General features: G+C 37.8%; 2 protein-coding genes across 27 annotated transcripts in view; both read left to right on the forward strand.

Moving 5' to 3' along the window:
• Window positions 1-22568, forward strand: part of LOC120932487 (protocadherin gamma-C5-like) — a 721441-nt gene that overhangs the window by 397789 nt on the left and 301084 nt on the right. For 2 of the 26 annotated variants that reach the window (XM_040344890.1, XM_040344899.1), the window contains exon 1: window positions 18465-21074. The exons of 23 other annotated variants lie outside the window; for them this stretch is intronic. In XM_040344890.1, the coding sequence (XP_040200824.1) occupies window positions 18633-21074 (2442 nt within the window). In that variant the 5' untranslated portion in view covers window positions 18465-18632. Of the gene's footprint in view, window positions 1-9319; window positions 11910-18464; window positions 21075-22568 lie in introns of those variants that run through there. One more of the 26 variants, XM_040344905.1, reaches the window with a different exon arrangement.
• On the forward strand, window positions 2849-5572 carry LOC120932496 (protocadherin gamma-C5-like). Its single transcript, XM_040344945.1, is given in 2 exon segments — window positions 2849-5408; window positions 5411-5572. Coding segments are annotated over 2 exon segments (2319 nt in total). The 5' UTR covers window positions 2849-3158; the 3' UTR covers window positions 5480-5572.

The raw sequence follows: 22568 nt of genomic DNA on the forward strand, positions 1-22568 counted from the left end.
CAACACTGAAGAAATTACACTTTGCTACAATGTAAAGTAGTGAGCGTAAAGCTTGTATAACAGTGTAAATGTGTTGTCCCCTCGAAATAACTCAACACGCAGCCATTAATGTCTAAACTGATGGCAAAAAAAGTGAGTACACACCTACGTGAAAATGTCCAAATTGGGCCCAATTTTCCCTCCCTGTCATGTGACTCATTAGTGTTACAAGGTCTCAGGCGTGAATGGGGAGAAAGTGTGTTAAACTTGGTGTTATCGCTCTCACGCTCTCATACTGGTCACTAAAAGTTCAATATGGCACCTTATGGCAAATAACTCTTTGAGGATCTGAAAAAAATAATAATTTTTGCTCTACATAAAGATGGCCTAGGCTATAAGAAGATTGCCAAAACCCTGAAACTGAGCTGCAGCACAGTGGCCAAGATCATACAGCAGTTTAACAGGACAGGTTATACTCACCATGGTCGACCAAAGAAGTTGAGTGCATGTGTTCAGCATCATATCCAGAGGTTGTCTTTGGGAAATAGATGTATGAGTGCTGTCAGCCTGTCAGTGCTCAGACCATACGCCACACACTGCATCAAATTCGTCTGCGTGGCTGTCATCCCAGAAGGATCCTCCTATAAAGATGATGCACAAGAAAGCCCACAAACAGTTTGCTGAAGAGAAGCAGACTAAGGACATGGATTACTGGAACCATGTCCTGTGATCTGATGAGACCAAGATAAACTTATTTGGCTCAGATGGTGTCAAGCGTGTGTCGCGGCAACCGGTTGAGGAGTACAAAGACAAGTGTGCCTTACCTACAGTCAAGCATGGTGGTGGGAGTATCATGGTCTGGGGCTGCATGAGTACTGCCGACACTGTGGAGCTACAGTTCATTGAGGGAAACATGAATGCCAACATGTACCGTGACATACTGAAGCAGAGCATGATCCCCTCTTTTCGAAAACTGGGCCCGCAGAGCAGTATTCCAACATGATAATGACCCCAACACACACCTCCAAGATGACCACTGCTTTGCTAAAGAAACTGAGGGTAAAGGTAATGGACTGGCCAAACATGCCTCCAAACCCTATTGAGCATCTGTGGGGCATCCTCAAACAGACGGTGGAGGAGCGCCAGATCTCTAACATCCACCAGCCCTGTGATATCCTCATGGAGTCCAGTGGAACTCCATGCCCAAGAGAACTAAGGCAGTGCTGGAAAATAATGGTTGCCACATAAAATATTAACACTTTGGGCCCAATTTGGACATTTTCACTTAGGGGTTTACTCACCTTTGTTGCTAGCATTTTAGACATTAATGGCTGTGTGTTGAGTTATTTTGAGAGGACAGCAAATTTACACTGTTATACAAGCTGTACACTCTCTTCTTTACATTGTAGCAAAGTGTAATTTCTTCAGTGTGGTCACATGAAAATATATAATAATGTTAGGGGTGTACTCACTTTTGTGAAATACTGTATACTCAACATAACTGTAGTTGTCATAAAAAGTATACATGCCTTGTTTATCTGAATTTAAAATACACTGTACAATACTAATAGTAATTTTCTATAAAAAGGAAGCACAATGTATGTTAAATTCAGATATACAAGTCATGTATACTTTATGCTGACTGTATACTGATCCCCAAGTCAAGTAATGATGGCCGCCAATGTGCATCAGTTAATATGAGCGGTTTTGAACTTGGAGGGTTAATGTTTACACTGCAATGTGTCGATATAAAAAATGGGACGCCGCGCCGTAAGACCACGCCTTTAAAAGAAGTCGTAATAATGAACCGCTTCAGTGCGCGACCTTATGGCAGCCGAAAGTGACGTTTGCATTCCACGGCCTGGAAGAGACAAACGAAAGTAAGCGATGGACGCTGTCTTCCTTAGTTTTATGAGTCTTTATGCTTTTTTAATGCTGATAATTTTAATTATTGATTGACTGACGGATATTATGGAACATATAATTTTGAGTTAAAAAAAAACGATAGAAAAAAACGGAATTACGCAATTTGAGCCCCTTTTTTCTGTCCGAGTACCCGTGGGAGATCCAGTACAAGCTTTGACACCCTCCATGACATGGAAGACAGCCGTGGTTAACATATCAAAGCTTGATGTGTTCATCTTTCTAGTGAGTGAGAACCCCTAAGGGGCGTGTGACGCAAGGCTTGCATATTCTAGTGTGAGGTGCACATCTTTTATGCCACATTAGGACCACCATCTGTCTCTTCCTGGACTTTTATCACCATCTGTCATTCTTCAATTTTCTCATGTGCCATTACCATATGAAGGTTGGTTATAGTAAGCAATGACAGTAGTGCCGCTTTAGTAATCAAAGGTACCTTTGGAGTACCTGTCGACATTATACTATATTGTATGGATTATTGTTTTGCATTTTGCACTTTAAGTGGCAGCTGACACTTTGAATCGCTGTGAAAGATCGAATCACTGTGATTACTGAATTGTTTATATTTATAAGATCTAATATTTCAATAGTTCCGAGATAGTGGAAGAAGGCTTAGGTTTTCACTATATTATGACATAACTGTAGTTGTACTTAAAAAATTTAAACAATGAATATACAGTAGGTGTTGCCCCCAATTCTTTTCTTTTTTCCCCCCCTAGCCTTCATTATAAAAATAATGTATTAACTGATAGTTTTCAAATGTTCAATAATAATAATAATAATAATAATACTAGCAATAATAATATTTGTTTATGTTTTTATTATCATTATTAATATACAGAATTTATATAAATGCAACAATTCGGATTTTTTTTTTAGCTCCGATTTGAAAAGAAGTTAATATTCATTTTTTTTTGTAGCCTTCTGGAAAACATCTCTAATTAAATCATCTTGCTAGGGATGGAATTAGAAGCAATGGCCAGAAGAGGGCAGGCTTAACATCTATATGTTAACAGCAGTTACAGCACAGAATCTTCCACATCTAGTGTTGAATCTCTCCTCCCCCTGGCTCAGTGATTCTCCCTCCCATCTTTTTCCTCAAACACAAAGAAGAGCTTTTGCTGCTGCTGTTCTCATAAGAGAATTGTACGGATGTTTTGTTCATTGATATATTATTATTTAGAACTGGAAAGACTAATCTATAAACTAAAGGCATTTGGATTAAATTGGATCTATGCTACTGCAAATATCAAGATATGGACATCAGAGACTGCTATCTGTGTTGGAAATGGCAAGTAGCATTCTCCCTTCTCCTTTGTAGCTGGGGCTGGGTCTCTGGGCAGCTTCGTTATTCTATTGTGGAGGAGTCTGATCCAGGGACATGGGTAGGAAATGTAGCTCAGGATCTGGGCATAAAACGTGCAGAGATTGCTCAGCGCAGATTACATTTATCATCTGAGAAATACCAAAGATATTTTACTGTAAACAAGGAAAATGGAGGTTTGACTGTTAATGACAGGATTGATAGGGAAATCCTGTGTGGATCCATTGTGATCTGTGTGTTACGTTTAGAGGTGATTGCCGAAAATCCTTTAGAGCTATTTAATCTAGACATAGAGCTTCAAGATATCAATGATAATTCACCTACATTTTTGATGAATGAACATATTATTGAAATTACAGAATTAGTAACAAGCCCTGGTGCTAGGTTTGCTTTGGAAATCGCAGAGGATTTAGATGTAGGTATCAATGGTGTAAGTCAGTATACCTTAAGTAAAAATTCATTTTTTTCATTATCTGTAAAGAATCATAAGGATGGCACTCTCATCCCTCAGCTGATATTAGAGAAGATGTTAGATAGGGAAGAAAAACAAGAACACAATCTTATCCTCACTGCTATAGATGGTGGAGAGCCATCTAGATCAGGATCCTGTCATATAATAATAAAAGTCTTAGATATTAACGATAATCCACCAGTTTTTGATCAATCAATATATAAAATCAGACTGAGGGAAAATCTGTCTATAAACACAGTAATACTAAAATTAAATGCAACAGATCTAGATGACGGTGCAAATGGAGAAATTGAATATTTCTTTGACAGTCACACATATAAATCTGCTAAAAAAATATTTGGTTTGAATGGTCTGAATGGAGAAATTTACATTAATGGGACAGTGGATTATGAAGACATTGTTTTTCATGAATTATCTATAAAAGCAGTAAACAAAGGACTTCCTAAACTGGAAGGTGACTGTCTGGTTCAAATAGAAGTAGAAGATGTGAATGACAATTATCCTGAGATTTCTTTTGCTTCTATAGCAAATGAGATACCTGAAAATTCACCCCTGGGAACTTCTGTGGGATTTATTAATGTGGGAGACAAGGATTCAGGGAAAAACGGAGAGATTCATTTAGAATTATCTCCCAATATTCCGTTTAAAATCAGAACTAGTAAGAACCGTTACTCACTGGTCACTGATGGGATTTTGGATAGAGAAAAAATATCAGAATATACTATAGAGCTGATAGCTACTGATTTAGGATCTCCAGCTCTGTCCAGTAAGACAAATGTTATCCTCAGGGTTTCTGATGTAAATGATAATGCACCAATATTTTTACAGTCTGCTTGTAATGCTTTTATAAAGGAAAACAGTGACCCAGGAACTCTTCTATGTACAGTGTCTGCTACTGATGTAGATGAGGGGGTTAACTCTGATCTGGTGTACTCTATAGTGGAGACCCAGGTAGGTGGAACCTCTGTATCCTCTTTTGTTTATATCAGTTCTAATAATGGTGATATATATGCTCAGCGTTCCTTTGACTATGAGCACATTCAGACTCTACAAATCACCATAAAAGTAGAGGATTCTGGATCTCCAAAGTTATTTTCTACTGTCCCTGTCTTTATATTCATATTGGATACAAATGACAACTCCCCCACCCTGCTGTATCCGGAGCACTCTGAGGATCTCATTGTCCAAGAGAGGATCCCAAAATCTACAAGTGCTGGATATCTGGTGACAAAACTGACTGCGGTGGATCTGGACTCTGGTCACAATGCCTGGTTGGCCTTTAACCTAATAGACCCTGACAGTTCTTCGCTGTTCCAAGTTTCTAAACATACAGGAGAAGTACGGACTGTGCAAGAATATCAGGAAATAGAAAACAGAGAGCAGCAAATTGTTATCTCTATAAATGATCATGGGGACCCTCCATTATCTACAACTGTCACAGTTCTTGTCAGTATAGCAGATAATGTTGTAATGGAAAGACCCAAATCTGGGAATTTTCTCACAAACGCCAAACCACCATCAGATATGACTTTATATTTAATTGTTTCTCTTGTAGCTATCAGTTTAGTTTCCCTTGTCACATTCATTATATTGTTAGTGAAATGTTTAAGGAAGGAAAGTTATGGTTATAGTAGCAGTTGCTGTTATCTGAGTGGGTCTGACACCAAACCATACATGGATCAGTATCAGCCGGCTCTTTTCCTGAACACAGATGGAACCCTAAAATACATGGAGGTCAGGATGGTTCCTCCAGGGGGACAAGGACAATGTTACCAAACTAATGTGCCCCCAGCCTCACAACAGCGGGATTCCACTTTTTTTCAGGCTCTGGATTTTCCTCAGTTACGGGAACTAGTTAAAGACAATGATAGTACATCAGATAAAAGCTGTCTGAATGATCCATCTAAGGTGAGTTATAATTGAAATCTAAAATTATTTATCTGTCAATTATTTATGTGTAATATGGCAGAATTTATGTTTTCATAATTACATTTTTTTCATGGGGGAATAAGAGGTGGATCTCTTTTAGTTAACTACTGCTTGAACATATGAAAGTTAAAATGCATCTTCAAAATGTTTAAATTTTTCAATACATTTAAAGCAAACCTTACATCTTTAAAAAAGAAATGTGAAGAGGCTATGAGTATTGATTTCAGTAAATGCCCTTTAAAACAAGCCCTCATTGACCTGTGTAGCTGCAGCCCCTTTGGAGCAATTCATCCTCAGAGGTTGCAGCAGAAGCTTCTCAGCTTTCACTTCCTCTCTGTAGCTCAGCCTCCCTGATCTCCCTCCTAGCAGTGGTCTGTCAGCCTGCCAGCCTTCTAATTTCCATTGTAAACAAAGTGCATATGTCTTAGCCCTGTCTTCTTCTGGACGTGTCAAATTACTCTCTGTGCTGGCCCAGCTCCTCCACCACTGAGCTTCCAAGGAAGGAATGTGTGCATTGAGTGTCACTTAAGTGAGGTAAAGAGACATTCAAGAAGGTGATGTGCATTGGCTGTCTCAGGGCTTTCGGATGTCTATATAATGGAGGCTTTTACAGGTAATTAACATGCATAAAATACATTAAATGCATATATATTCTTATGGGAATCTTTTTTTGATTAAATGAATAGCTACAAGCTTTAAGTTGAAGTTAAGAAAAAATTGTGATGTTAAGACATCCATTAAATCATTCCATGTGTTTCCTAGCTTAATCTCACAGGTAAATTCAAGCACAAGAAGGCAGGAAAAAAGAGAAAGAAGTGCCTGGCCCATCCGCGGACCGTTTTCATCGGACATGTCTGATCGTGTGTACAGGGCCTTAGATGTCAGCAGTGAGCACCGTATGGTGCTGGAGCCGGGAGATGTCTGCAGCAAGTTCCTTGTGTCAGCGGTAGCTGAAGCCTCAAGGAGACTTGAGAAAATGCCTGCAGGTTCTCTCAGGGCTGTTAAGCCTTGATACCGCCTACCACTGTGTTTGGCCAATCAGAATGCATTTAGAAGGCAAGGCCACACCACCTGATTGTCAAAACGCTGACCTCGGGCTTATGTAGGGTATACAGTTACTAATCTGTGGCGCAAGACCTAGACATGACTTTAGGTGGATTAACCCATGCTGTACGGATAGCCTGTGAGGTCAAAGCATAAAAAATTCAAGCACAATCATCCAAGTTGTCATGGTACTATCCTATCAGATAGGTGACTATTGGAAAAAACTGCTTCTGTAGTACTACTTACTCACAAAATAACAAAAAAACAAATCACCCAATTTTATCAAGTTGTGCATTAATTTAAAACAATCCTTAAAGGATAAGTTCACCTTTTGTAACATGTTATACCCATATTCAGGGTGTAACATGTAACTTATTACAGATGCACTGGCCCCCGCTTCCCCTTGAACCCTTGGTCTGAGAGCTAGCGGAGGATCTCCCTCCTGCTAGCAGTCACAAACTGTAAAAAAACTGTGTTCTGTGAATCAGAAAAGGTCTGACAGGGATTAACATGTAAACTGGGAGCAGTGCAATTTCAACCCATTCATTTGACGTCTCCAATAGTAATGCATGCACTACTTTTCAAAAGTCATAGCATAATACTTCAGTACCAGACGATCCAGTACAGGCAAGCGCACTGTGTTTGTGACCTGAGTGTTAAGTTACCACTGACACCCCCTGCAGATCACAAGTGTACGCTTTGAACTCGGTGTGGGAAACGTGCACCAAACGCGGGTTTCCCGAACTGTATTCTGGTGTGAATTGGTGCTAAATGTATCTTTACATGAAACTATATTATATACTTGACTCTATCTTGCTGTCAGTCTCTTATAATCTGCTAACAGCAGAAGAACAGTGATGGCTAATAACTGTGCTCTTCCTTTCTGTAGGCATGTTCAGTTTTAGGCTGGTAAAGCTGTATAAATGTTGCCCACATGAATAATAAAGTTCATAGCGCAATAAGGGTGGGAGAAATGAAAAAAACATAAGGATTAGCAATCTGCAATACAATGGAAGACAGTGATCATCCCTCTAAGTGAAATTAGTGTAACTAACCAAAAACAAATGTAAAGAATACAAGCATGGTTACAAACTGTGCAGGTACAGTAGAGTACTTAAATGTGCTGCATGTCACAAACAACTTTACATGAATCTTCACTGAATTAAGCAGGATGTCCTGGCACCACACTGCTCTTTCTTGTCATAGGAACATGCATTGGATCAGTGTAAACCCAAGTAATGAGTAAATTCCCCTGATCTACAAAAAAAGGACAGCGATCACACTGAGAGGAATGTGTAAAACTTGCAGAGAATTCACACCAGTGAATATTTCCACTTACAATGAAAACATTTATCTGGGGCAATGGGTTCTCTGCGATGGCAGATTTTTATTAGCAGTCATAGGTGTGCCATTGCATTAGGGCGTGCACCCCAAATCTCAAACATATATGCAGTGTCAGTAAAGCAGTGGACAGTGTCATAAGGTCAGAGATTGGTGTCAATAGGGCAGTGGGCAGTGTTAGTAGGATTTATTCTGATTATTTTATTTCTTATCGTTTTTAATTATTTATTTTGTTTTTTTTTGTAATTTTTTAGGAGCCCTGTTAAGGGGCTTTGGTGAAATATCAGGGGTCTAAACAGGGGGAATCTGCACCACATGGGGTAAGGGTGTGCCCAGGCACACCATGTGCACACGTCTATGTTAGCAGTGTTATTACTAGGAATATTTTAGGATCTTATTTTGGGATAGGGATAACCAATTTCCAAATATTTGATAAATGTATATAAATTGTATTTATTATAAATATGGATTTTAAGAAATAATAGAGCTGATTTTTTTTTGAAAGTGATGTCTTTTTTCGTTCAACCTGGGGGTCTTGTGTAGACTGATAGAAATATACCATATATATTATAGTTTCATGTACAGGGACATTAAAAAATTGTTTTAAATTAGTACACAACATGGTAATTTTGTGTGTTTATAATTTTTTTTATATTTTTGTGAGTTAATTTCTTTCTTCAAACTTCAGTATTAAGAAAACAATTATCAATTCCAGCATCAACTGTCAGGAGTCAGGGTCACTTGTCAGGCATGAAATTACTTGCTAGGCATCATCGTCACTGATCCGTGTCATTGTTTTATATTTACATATCATATAATTAATAGTTTACACTATTAATTATTATTGCACCAATAACATACAGGGAAAATGCATTATTTGATTAGACACCCAAAGAAGGAAAAACATATTATTAAGCTTATAATTTCCACATTAAAAAAAACTGTATAGCAATACATTATGGGCTTACATTTTTTTTTTAATGCACAGTGCATCCTCTTCAAAATATTATATTATAGTTGAAAATATAACTTTTTTTTATTAAAACACAAATATGATCTTATTGGGGGCAATTGACAATTGTGTCAGCATGTATAATACAATATTTTTGTTAGCTTCTTAAAAAGCAGAATGGGCAATTTTGTTTTTGGATTTCCTTACATTAAATTGTTTTAAAAAGTTTATAATACTGACCAGGAGAGGGCAGGTTTGGCATGTGTTGTTTACAGCTAGATCTATTCAGACTAAGCCTACACTCTCCTCCCCCTGGCTCAGTGATTCACCCTCCCATCTTTCATCACACACAAAGAAGGGCTGCTGTACAGAAAAGACAGTGCTGCGGATGTGTTTGTCTATGAATGGATTATTTTTTTGTTCATAAAAGAAGAAATTGTGTCAGCTACAAGCATTGTGGATTACACAGGATCTATGTTCCATCAAATACCAAGGAAACATTGTAAGATATGGACATCAGAGACTGCTGTCTGTGTTGGAAATGGCAAGTAGCTTTCTCCCTTCTCCTTTGTAGCTGGGGCTGGGTCTCTGGGCAGCTTCGTTATTCTATTGTGGAGGAGTCTGATCCAGGGACATGGGTAGGGAATGTAGCTCAGGATCTGGGCATAAAACGTGCAGAGATTTCTCAGCGCAGATTACATTTATCATCTGAGAAATACCAAAAATATTTTACTGTAAATAAGGAAAATGGAGGCTTGACTGTTAATGACAGGATTGATAGAGAGATCTTATGTGGATCCAGTGTAAGCTGTGTGTTGTATTTAGAGGTGGTTGCTGAAAATCCTTTAGAGCTTCTCAATCTAGACATAGAGATTCAGGATATTAATGATAATTCTCCCACATTCATGTTTGATAATTATGTTGTTGAAATTACAGAATTGTTGACAAGTCCCGGTATTCAGTTTGCTTTAGAAATTGCAAAGGATTTGGATGTTGGTGTTAATGGTGTTAGTCAGTACACATTAAGCACAAATCCCTCTTTTTCATTGTCTGTAAAGAATCGTAAGGATGGCACTCTCATCCCTGAGCTGATATTAGAGAAGGTGTTAGATAGGGAGGAGAAGAAAGAACACAATATTATCCTCACTGCTATTGATGGTGGAGAACCGGCTAGATCAGGATCCTGTCATATCACAATAAAAGTGTTAGATATTAATGATAATCCACCAGTCTTTGATCAGACAGTGTATAAAATCAAACTTAGGGAAAATCTCCCTTTAAATACAGTTGTATTGTCATTAAATGCATCAGATCTGGATGAGGGGGCGAATGGGGACATTTTGTATTACTTTGGCAGTCATACTTCAGAATCCGCAAGACATTTGTTTGATCTGAACCAGAATAGTGGAGAAATCATTACCAAAGGATATGTGGATTATGAAGAGTACAATTTCCATGAATTATCAATAAAAGCAGAAGATAAAGGATTACCCAGACTGGTAGGGAATTGTCTGGTTCAGATAGAAATAGAAGATGTCAATGATAATCCCCCAGAAATTTCCTTCTCCTCTTTGATGAATGAAATTCCAGAAACTATACCCCTAGGAACCACTGTAGGAATAATTAAAGTAAAAGATAGAGATTCAGGAAAAAATGGTGAAATACAGTTGGCTATGTCACCACAATTACCTTTTAGGATCAGCACACTTAAAAATCATTTTTCACTCATCACTGATGGAAATCTGGATAGAGAAAAAATAACCCAATACACTATTCAGCTGACAGCTTCTGATTTAGGATCTCCAGCACTGTCTGCTAAGATGACTGTTATTCTCAGGGTTTCTGATGTCAATGATAATGCTCCAACATTTACACAATCTACCTATAATGCCTTCATTAAGGAAAACAGTGACCCGGGGACTCTTCTATGTACAGTGTCTGCTACTGATGAAGATGAGGGGGTTAACTCTGATGTGGTGTACTCTATAGTTGAGACCCATATAGATGGAACCTCTGTATCCTCTTTTGTTTATATCAGTTCTAATAATGGTGATATATATGCTCAGCGTTCCTTTGACTATGAGCACATTCAGACTCTACAAATCACCATAAAAGTAGAGGATTCTGGATCTCCAAATTTATTTTCCACTGTTCCTGTCTTTATTTTTATATTGGATGCAAATGACAACTCCCCCACCCTGCTGTATCCGGAGCACTCTGAGGATCTTATTGTCCAAGAGAGGATCCCAAAATCTACAAGTGCTGGATATCTGGTGACAAAACTCACTGCAGTGGATCTGGACTCTGGTCACAATGCCTGGTTGGCCTTTAACTTCAAAGACATAGGCAGTTCTTCTCTCTTTCAAGTATCTAAACATACAGGAGAGGTCAGGACTGTACGAGAATTTCATGAGTCAGAAAATATAGAACAGCAACTAGTCATTTCTATCAGTGATCATGGCGATCCCCCATTATCTACCACTGTCACAGTACTTGTCATGATAGCAGATAATATTGTAGTAGAAAGACCCAAATCTGGAGACTTCCACAGAACTTCCAAGCCACCATCAGATATGACTTTATATTTAATTGTTTCTCTTGTGGCTATCAGTTTGGTGTCCCTTGTAACATTCATTATATTGTTAGTGAGATGCCTGAGAAAGGAAAGTTATGGTTACAGCACTTGCTGTGGATCTGAATCAAAATCATACATGGATCAATATCAGCCGGCTCTTTTCCTGAACACAGATGGAACCCTAAAATACATGGAGGTCAGGATGGTTCCTCCAGGAGGACAAGGACAATGTTATCAAACTAATGTGCCCCCAGCCCCACAACAGAGGGATTCAGCTTTTCTGCAGTCTCTGGATTTTCCCCAGTTACGGGAATTAGTTAAAGACAATGATAGTACATCTGATACAAGCTGTATGAATGATCCCAGCAAGGTGAGTTGTTTTTTAAACCTAGAGATTTATTGAAATGCATTCTCAGGATCTTTGACAATGAACAGGTTTTGTAAATGACACTGATATCTTACTAAAGGCACCCTGTTTGATGGATCCAAACAATATACACTATTTTTAATAATAGATAATTTCTTATGTACCAAAAATACTGAATGTAAAATTTGTTACTCTTTTTGTATAGTTGCTCTTGTTGCACTTGTAACTGATTGATCCATAAAACACAGAGAGCACGGCTCAGCCCTGCCCCCACAACCTCCTCACTGGCTGTGATTGGCAGCAGTGGGAGCCAATGGCTCTTGCTGCTATATCTCTGGCAATGAGGAGGGAGAGACCCAGGAGAGCCCTGACTCTCGTGCACATTGCTGTATTAGGATCAGGCTCAGGTAAGTATAAGGGAGGGTTGAGGGGGAGCTGCACACTGAAGATTTTAGAACCACTTTAACATGATTGGATAATTGTAGTGAATCGTAAAATGATTTATTGTTTCCTTTAGTAAATCAGCCAAATAATGTTTAAAATCTAAATAAAGGTAGGGTTTGTTGGGACCCCAGAGACCCAAAGAAGCCAAAGGAAGTGGGTGGGGCTAGTGGACTTTATCGGTACTAGATAAATCAGTTATACAGAAGAGTATAGTAAAGGTAAAAAAGTTCAATTTATTAAAAAATAAACATAGCATAAGGGGATTAAGGAGTACACAATGTTTTAAAATTACAACAGTAGTAGTGTAAAACAGATATATTATATGACCAGCCAACACATCATAGAGATGGTATGTAAGCCCTAATCTGCGGGCAGCGATGAGGCAGAGGGGGTCATAAAGATCAGGATCTCGAGATCCTGAAAACATTGTGTACTCCTTAATCCCCTTATGCTATGTTTATTTTTTAATAAATTGAACTTTTTTACCTTTACTATACTCTTCTGTATAACTGATTTATCTAGTACCGATAAAGTCCACTAGCCCCCACCCACTTCCTTTCGGCTTTTTTGGGTCTCTGGGGTCCCAACAATCCCTACCTTTATTGAAATTATGTTAGGATGATGGTACTTTAATGTCATGTTATTTTTCTCTACTGAGAGGTCTTCATATAAATCAGTGTTTAAAATCTGTTTGAGACAGTGGAGTTCAAATTTATAAAACTTCTTAAATCTTTGCAATACATCCATACAGTATTTCCCATGAATATAGAAAACACCCGTTGATTCTTCCAGAACCAGGGGGAAATATGTGTGTATTGCAAAGATGTACTGAAGTTTTTTTTTTGTCAGGCAACGATTAAGTAGAGGTCCACCCTAACACTAAAATCTGTAAATCTACAGGCATCCACAATCTAAGATTAACCTAATCTAGCCCTGTAAAGACTAAATTGCTATACAGAGAGGGAAAAAAGTATTTTAATGGTAGATATATTTTAACAACATTTCAAAAAAGTTATAAATTGATGTGCATTTTATTGAGTGAAATAAATATTTGACCCCCTATCAATCAGCAAGATTTCTGGCTCCCATGTGTCTTCTATACAGGTAACCAGCTCTTTAGGTAAGCATTGGAGTTGTTCATACTGCTGTTTTTCTAGCAGTCATCTGAATGTGCCTTTTCTTGAATTAGTCGGAAAATACAACTAGAGTTAATGCCAGCATGCTGCCTGGATACCTGCCCCCTAATATGTCTTTTGTGTGTAACTAGCAGTGTAAACTTGCCAGTTGTATGTTCCTATACTTTGGGTAATAGTCCCAACAAAGTTGCATTAGGTTAGAGAGGTTATAAGATGTTGACTAATATCATTTACTAATTTTGTTCCTTGAATTGGTGTTATGTGCTTTCGTTTTTATATGAACAAAGGAAACATATTTTTTATGGTTATTTAAGTGAATTTCTTTTTCTACTACCACGTTTAGATTGTAGGGGATTTATAAACATGCCTGTCATGCAACATAATAGAATATTTGGTACATTTCCTATTTTTTTCTATATTTTAAAGAATAATTTACGTGCTTACATGGCATCATATCATGTAGTTTATGGGCAAGTGTAGAGGTTTTTTTAAAGACTGATATACCACAGTAGTAATCTTACACAGCATCAGTGTATCGTCCACTCAAATTAAGAGAAATTCAAAAAGTAAACATTTCATATATATATATATATATATATATATATATATATATATATATAAAAATACATATATATACATATATATATATATATATATATATAGAGAGAGAGAGAGAGAGAGAGAGAGAGAGAGAGAGTAGGCAACCAGCAATGGCCCCTACACAGAGTCAGGTTATTCACAAGGCAACCCAGCCAGGAGTCTAGGGCCCAGTGAAATTTCAGGGGGTCAGATACAACTGTGACTGTTCTACAGTAAACCAGATATCAGTCAGGGCCACATTCGCCCTAAATCCTTTGCTGCACTTAGGTATACAGATTTTGCTTCCTTTTTTATTAGCACTATATAGTTATTGGCCCAGATTCAAGAAGCACTTGCGCCCGCGCAACCATAGTTGCGCGGCGCAAGTGCTTACTTGCTCCGGTGTAACGAGTGCTCCTGATTCAGGAACCTCGTTACACCGAATGCAGCCTAGGATGTGACAAACATAAGCCTCCTTATGCCTTCACATCCCAGGCTGCATTCTTGCGTTGGCCGCTAGGGGGCGCGGCCTTTGTGATCGGCGTGTAGTATGCAAATTGCATACTACCACCGATTCACAAAAGTTGCGTGGGCCCTGCGTACGCAAGGTACGGAGTTTCCGTACGGCGCCTTTAGCATAAGGTTGCTCCTGCTAATAGCAGGCGCAGCCAATGCTAAAGTATAGCTGCGCCTCCCGCTCGCGACGTTCAAATTTCACGTCGTTTACGTAAGTGAACCGTGAATGGCGCTGGACGCCATTCACGTTCACTTACAAGCAAATGACGTCCTTGCGACGTCATTTGCTGCAATGCACGTCGGGAAAGTTTCCCGACGGAGCATGGGCTGTTCGCTCGGCGCGGGAGCGCGCCTAATTTAAATGATTCCCGCCCCCGGCGGGATCATTTACATTAGGCAGCCTTGCGCCCGGCTGCTTAGCATATTGCCCGCGCAATTTACGGAGCAACTGCTCCGTGAATCGCGGGCAAAGCGCAATATTTGCCCACGCAAATATTGCGCGATTCTACTTGAATCTGGGCCATTGTGGTTTAATGCAAATTTGTTTGCTTAGTCTAGCTGAAAACAATAGATTCTTAATGTTTATTTAACATCCCAATTCCTGTGCTATTCTTTCAAAATCAAATTTGTACGCTCACAATCCAAACATATGCATGTAATGTTTTAAACCAATATCCTAAAATGTTGCTAATATGTACGATTAATAAAAGCATATTAACAGGCCCAGCTGCTGTGATATAAACAATGCAAATATGGCAAACATTGTGAAAATTATGCAGTACTATGTTTGTTCATCTAATTATAAACAAACACAGTGAATGATACACGAAAAAAAAAGGTAAAGTCCACCAAATAGCACAGTGCACATTAAAATAATGTTCTATATGTCACTCCAGAAACTACACCTTTATATACCTTTAGGCTGGGGCGTTTTTCGAGCGTTATTCGAGCGAAGCCTCATCTGCAATCCCAATGTGCTGGTAAAGCACCACTAAGACCCTAACATTTTAGGGCGTTTTTGCAGTTCCTCAGTGTGAAAGGGTAAGGCGTTTTTACAGTGCTTTCAATTTATTTAAATGGAGAGGGGCGTTTTTGGAGCGTTTTTTTCAGCGCCCAAAAGCTGCTCCAAAGATGCAGCTTGCAGGAGTTTTCTCAACGCCCCGCCAGTGCAATGCCTCAGTTTGAAAGGGTAAGGCGTTTTACAGCGCTTTCTATTCATTTCAATGGAGAGGGGCATTTTTGGAGCATTTTTTTCAGTGCCCAAAAGCTGCTCCAAAGATACTGCTAGCAGGACTCAGTGTGAAAGGGTCCATTGAGATGCATGGAGAGCGTTATATGAGCGTTTTAATAGCGCTATTTTTAAGGCTAAAACACTGTAAAAGCGCTTCATTGTGAAAAGAGACTAATAGAGGCAAAATCTTCCAATGAGAACACTTGCTCCAATGACAACTGTCTACGAGGGCACTTCCCTTTCTCTGGAGAGATTTTTTATCACTTCCAGTTATGTTAGATGGACTGAAGGTGAAAGGAAACCTCCTTTAAAAGGTTTTACCTTTTTTTTTACTGTTTCCAAAGTAATAAAAAATAATATTTGGAGTTAATTACACGTTACCCTTATGACTCAAGCCACTCACCAGAAAGATATGGCATTTGTAAAATAAGCAGATCCAATATACTTGGTATAATGTTGTAACATTTTCTTCATTTATTCCTGTATTTAGCCAGATAAAGATTCTAAAACCCATCATATTATTTTCTTTGCGATACCAATTCCAATAGAGTAATATCACCAGCTCTTGGGAAACCAAGATACTTCAATAATGTTGCTGTACTGAATGGTCCCAGAAATGTCATCTCCTGCATGTGTGATTGGTTTACTGGTTTTCTTGGATGTCTGCATTAACTTACAAGTCAAGTTTTAGGCATTTTTGATGATTTTGTGTATACAGCCTGTGCTCTCCTAAAGGAGTGCAAACATTGCACTTTTCTTAATAAGAGCACAGACATTTTCTCAGATTGTTATAATGACGGCAAACCCTATAATTAAAACATTGTTTGGAGAAAGGACAGGGCAAAACTAACACATGCTTCTTCAGAGGAGAGAAGTTTATGAATATGCAACAGAGGTTGCTTAGATCTAGTGTTGCTCACGAATATTCGTATTGCGAATATTCGGCTCGAATATGGCATATTCGAGTATTCGCGATATATTTCGAATTTTGCGGTGAATATTCGCTATTCCGAATATTCACATTTTTTCAATTTTATTTTTAAAACAGATCACATCCTATCGACGTCTAAAAGCATTGCTGGTATGATTAGAGACCCTGGGCCGAGTAGCTAAGCTGAGGCGATCCTTTTATGTTGCCGAATTAAAAAAAAAATAAAAAATTGCGAATTTTCGCTAATGCGAATGCGAAAATGATTGCGAATTTTCGATAACTGTGGTAGGAGAACTCTGATTGTCTCTGATGCAAAAGGGGGTTGGCTTTGTGTATGTTTCTGTTATGAATATTTGTATGTTTGATATTATTTTTTTTTGTAAGAAGGAAAAAATTGCGCATACCTTAAAAAAAGGGGAGAATACAGCAGCAACTCAAAAATGTTATACAACATAAATTAATACAAGACAGAAAATGGAGTCGCTCTACAAGAATAAAAAATATGTCTAGTGACAAGACATGTGGGCAAATTATAAAATAAGCAAGCGCAAATAACTTGTGAAATACACAGTGAAACAAATATATAAAGAAATATAGTCCCAATAATAGAAAAATAATCTTTCATAAAAATGTCTTTGATATGTGAACTGAAAAAAAGTCCAAAGCATGCAGCATGAACGTGTTCAATCTTCAAGGTGTTTGATTGACAAACGGCTGTGACAGATGGATAGAGTAAAGAATCACCACCAATGCAAAACACTTTTTATTTTCTATTGTAAAATATCACGAATATTCTGAGCCAATCAGAGTGCTCCTTCCGCATTTGCCGAATATTCGCAATTATTTTGTATTGTAAAATATCAAGAATATTCTGAGCCAATCAGAGTGCTCCTTCCTCATTTGCCGAATATTCGCAATTATTTTGTATTGTAAAATATCACGAATATTCTGAGCCAATCAGAGTGCTCCTACAGCATTTGTCGAAATTGCGCAGTAAATATCGCATTCGCATTTTGCGAAATTTTGAAAAAATATCAAGAATATTCTGAGCCAATCAGAGTGCTCCTACCGCAGTTATCGAAATTTCGCAATTATTTTCGCATTCGCAATAGCGAAAATTTGCAATCATTTCATTTCGATAAAATATCACGAATATTCGAATTTAGCGAATATATCTCGAATATTCGACTATATATTCGAGATATATCGCAAAATCGAATATGGTGTATTCTGCTCAACACTACTTAGATCCTTCTGATATGCATAGATCAAAAAAATTGGTGTTATCCTAAAAATAAAAGGAAACTATGCATATAGGTGTTGCTCTTAAGTCTTTGCTTGTTCGCTAACCTTCACTAGATAAAAGTGACAACTAATAAAACTTCCACTTTCTTTTCCAACATTCTTTAAGTATTATTTTGTTTTGCCAGATATCATGTTTTTTTATCTCAAGTAATAGTAAGATGTTTGTGTTGTCTACTACAATTTAAAACAAAATATTATTTATCTAGTTCAGCTAAAGAAAAAATAGAGATTACGTTTTTGATTCTTCTAAACAAATGTTTAGCTTGGATAATCTTGTTAGGATGAAATTAGAACCAATGACCAGAAGAGGGCAGGCTTGCCATCCATTTGATCACTGCAGTTACAAAACAGGCTCTTCTAATTCTAGCTCTGCTCTCTCCTCCCCCTGGCTCAGTGATTCTCCCTCCCTTATTTTCCCTCAAACACAAAGAAGAGCTGCTGTTGTGCTCATTAGAGAATCCCATGGATTATTTATTTATGGATAGATCGTTATGTAGGACTGGAAAGCAAAATCTGTAAATTTCATGCATTTTGGATTACAAAGGATCTATGGTGCAACAAATATCAAGGACATATCTTAAGATATGGACATCAGAGACTGCTGTCTGTGTTGGAAATGGCAAGTAGCTTTCTCCCTTCTCCTTTGTAGCTGGGGCTGGGTCTCTGGGCAGCTTCGTTATTCTATTGTGGAGGAGTCTGATCCAGGGACATGGGTAGGGAATGTAGCTCAGGATCTGGGCATAAAACGTGCAGAGATTGCTCAGCGCAGATTACATTTATCATCTGAGAAATACCAAAAATATTTTACTGTAAATAAGGAAAATGGAGGCTTGACTGTTAAAGACAGAATTGATAGAGAGATCCTTTGTGGATCCAGTGTGAACTGTGTGCTAATTTTAGAGGTGGTTGCTGAAAATCCCTTGGAGCTTTTCAGTTTGGAAATAGAAATTCAGGATGTTAATGATAATTCACCCACTTTTTTAATTTATGAACTTAATATTGAGATCACAGAATTAGTGGCAAGTCCAGGTGCTAGATTTGCCTTGGAAATTGCAGAAGATCTAGATGTAGGTGTTAATGGTGTAAGTCAGTATATATTAAGCAAAGATCCATTTTTCTCATTATCTGTGAAGAATCGTGTAGATGGCACTCTCATCCCTCAGCTAATATTAGAGAAAGTGTTAGATAGGGAAGAAAAGCAACTACACAATCTTATTCTCACTGCTATTGATGGAGGAGAACCAGCTAGATCAGGATCCTGTCATATCACAATTACAGTGCTAGATATTAATGATAATCCACCGATGTTCGAGCAATCGATTTATAAAATTAACCTTAAAGAAAATATCCCTTTAAATACTGTTATCTTAAAATTAAATGCCACCGATCTGGATGAGGGTGCAAATGCGGAAATTGAATATTCTTTTGATAGTCACACATCTAAATCTGCAAGGAAACTATTTGTTTTAAATAGTCAAAATGGAGAAATTTATGTTAACGGATCTGTGGATTATGAAGAAATTGTTTTTCATGAATTATCTATCAAAGCGGTAGACAAGGGACTTCCTAAATTAGAAGGTGACTGTGTGGTACATATAAAAATAGAAGATGTAAATGACAATTATCCTGAAATTTCATTTGCTTCAGCGATAAATGAGATTCCAGAAAATGCACCTACTGGAACTGTTGTGGGATTTATTAATGTACAAGACAAAGATTCTGGGAAAAATGGAGAGATTAAACTGGATCTATCCCCCACAATGCCATTTAAAATTAGAACTCATAAAAATCGTTATTCATTGGTCACTGATGGCAGTCTGGATAGAGAAAATATTTCCCAGTATACTGTTGAGCTGACAGCTTCTGATTTAGGGTCTCCGACTCTGTCTAGTAAGACAACTGTCATTCTCAGGGTTTCTGATGTTAATGATAATGCACCAACATTTACACAATCTACCTATAATGCCTTCATTAAAGAAAACAGTGACCCAGGGACACTTCTATGTACTGTAGCTGCTCTTGATACAGATGAGGGAGTTAATTCTGATCTGTTTTACTCTATAGTGGAGAGTGAGATTGATGGCTTCTCTGTATCTTCTTTTGTTTACATTACTTCTAATAATGGTGATATATATGCTCAGCGTTCCTTTGACTATGAGCACATTCAGACATTACAAATCACCATAAAAGTAGAAGATTCTGGATTTCCAAAATTATTTTCCACTGTCCCTGTCTTTATATTCATATTGGATACAAATGACAACTCCCCCACCCTGCTGTATCCGGAGCACTCTGAGGATCTCATTGTCCAAGAGAGGATCCCAAAATCTACAAGTGCTGGATATCTGGTGACAAAACTGACTGCGGTGGATCTGGACTCTGGTCACAATGCCTGGTTGGCCTTTAACCTAATTGACCCTGGTAGTTATTCTCTATTCCAAGTGTCTAAACATACAGGAGAGGTCAGGACTGTACAAGGATTTCAGGAGATAGAAAATACAGAGCAGCAACTTGCCATCTCTATAAGTGATCATGGGGATCCTCCATTATCTACGACTGTTACAGTACTTATTAGTATAGCAGATGATGTTGTAGTAGAGAAACCCAGATCTGGGAATTTTCTCACAAACTCCAAACCACCATCAGATATGACTTTATATTTAATTGTTTCTCTTGTGGCTATCAGTTTAGTTTCCCTTGTGACATTCATTATATTACTGGTCAAATGTCTGAGAAAGGAAAGTTATGGGTATAGCAGTAGCTGCTGTTATCTTAGTGCATCTGAATCAAAGTCATACATGGATCAGTATCAGCCGGCTCTTTTCCTGAACACAGACGGAACCCTAAAATACATGGAAGTCAGGATGGTTCCTCCAGAAGGACAATGTTACCAAACTAATGTGCCCCCAGCCTCACAACAGAGGGATTCAGCTTTTCTGCAGTCTCTGGATTTTCCTCAGCTACGGGAACTAGTTAAAGACAATGATAGCACATCAGGTGCAAGCTGTCTAAATGGCCCAAGCAAGGTGAGTTAAAAGTGCAGTCTACCTTGATTTACCTTCCAAATATTTATGTAGTAAATGGCAAGATTTATATTTTATCAATATTCTATTCTTCATGTGTGAATTGGTAAAAAAGGGTGCATAAATAGGGCTTACATAGAACTGCTTAAAAAGTTCATACAGTATTAGAGTTTATATTTCTCTTGTATGCTTTTTCCTTTTTTATAAGGTATTCCTGTTTAAAACAAAAAACAAAACATGCTGCATGTAGACACTGCCATGATCAATCATGTTCCAAGAACTTCCTACTGCATAAACCACTTCATACAATTAGACCCCTACTGCTTTGCACCAAATAATATGGTGACCCACTGACATGTTCCTTACTGCATTATGTGAGTCTGTGTGGGGGTGACTGTGTCCATGATTACAAGAAATGATACTCTTAGATCATGCTGGTGCTCCACATAGGCTCTCTGGTAGTTATCAAAGGTATACATTGAGGTTAACCCATGAGGTTAATTTTATAAACCTTAACTTATGGCAGGTTTTCAAAAGGTACTCTTTTTGGCAAAGAATAAAGATAAATATTTTAAGGTGGAACCATTAGTTTATTTGTATTACAGTACAACATAGGGGTGTTGAAGGTAATCTAATCCCAGTCATCTTGTTTATATCTCTGTTAAAAAAATATGTATTAAATTATATTATACTGAAGAACAATTCAAGCTTCAATTATTTAAATGGCCGTGATCATGCGTGTCTAAATATATATATATTTCTGTGCACCTAGATCATTGTATTTATCTGTGGATAGAATGTGCAAAGCTAAACCTGCAATGTCCAGCACACCACTACTGTTCTTTCGCAACCATATTTAATATTACTTTCCTGGCTATCATGCTGATTATTTGGAATATTTCGATTTACTAAAGCTATCCATACATAAATTTCCTGTTGATTCAGCAAACCTTAAATTCATCGAAAGAGCCGGGTAGAATTTTGTCAGAAGCCAATCAGCTGGATGGATGGTGGATGGAGGAATCTACTAGACTTCTTTCATTCAGCCCTTAGGTTGAACAAAATAAATCTATGCATTTATGGCCAGCTTAAGAAAGAAAAAGTATGCAAGTTGGAAACCATTCACCAGCTGTATACTTTGCAGGTTAATTGGCTCCTGTCATTTTTGTTATAACAATTTGTCCTGCATGTAAATGTGGAAGGGATTCCTATTCAGTAATTAACATGAATTAATTACCTACAGGTGCAGCATTGTGTTTTTGTGACAGTGAAACAGGTTTAGTCAGTCTGTGTCTTCACACAATCTACAGTATAGAAGGTTTCTTCTCTCCTTTGTACCTTTGTACTTCAGTCTGCCAATATGACTTAATACTCAGACATAATTATAGCATTTACACTAGGGCTGTTAGTGATCAAAATTTCTGTGTTTGATTAATCGATTTTTTTTTAATCGATTAATCAACTAATTTCGATTAATTATAATGCACATACAGATCT

This window comes from Rana temporaria, chromosome 3 (assembly GCF_905171775.1).
Source record: "Rana temporaria chromosome 3, aRanTem1.1, whole genome shotgun sequence".
In the NCBI taxonomy this organism is placed as follows: Eukaryota; Metazoa; Chordata; class Amphibia; order Anura; family Ranidae; genus Rana; species Rana temporaria.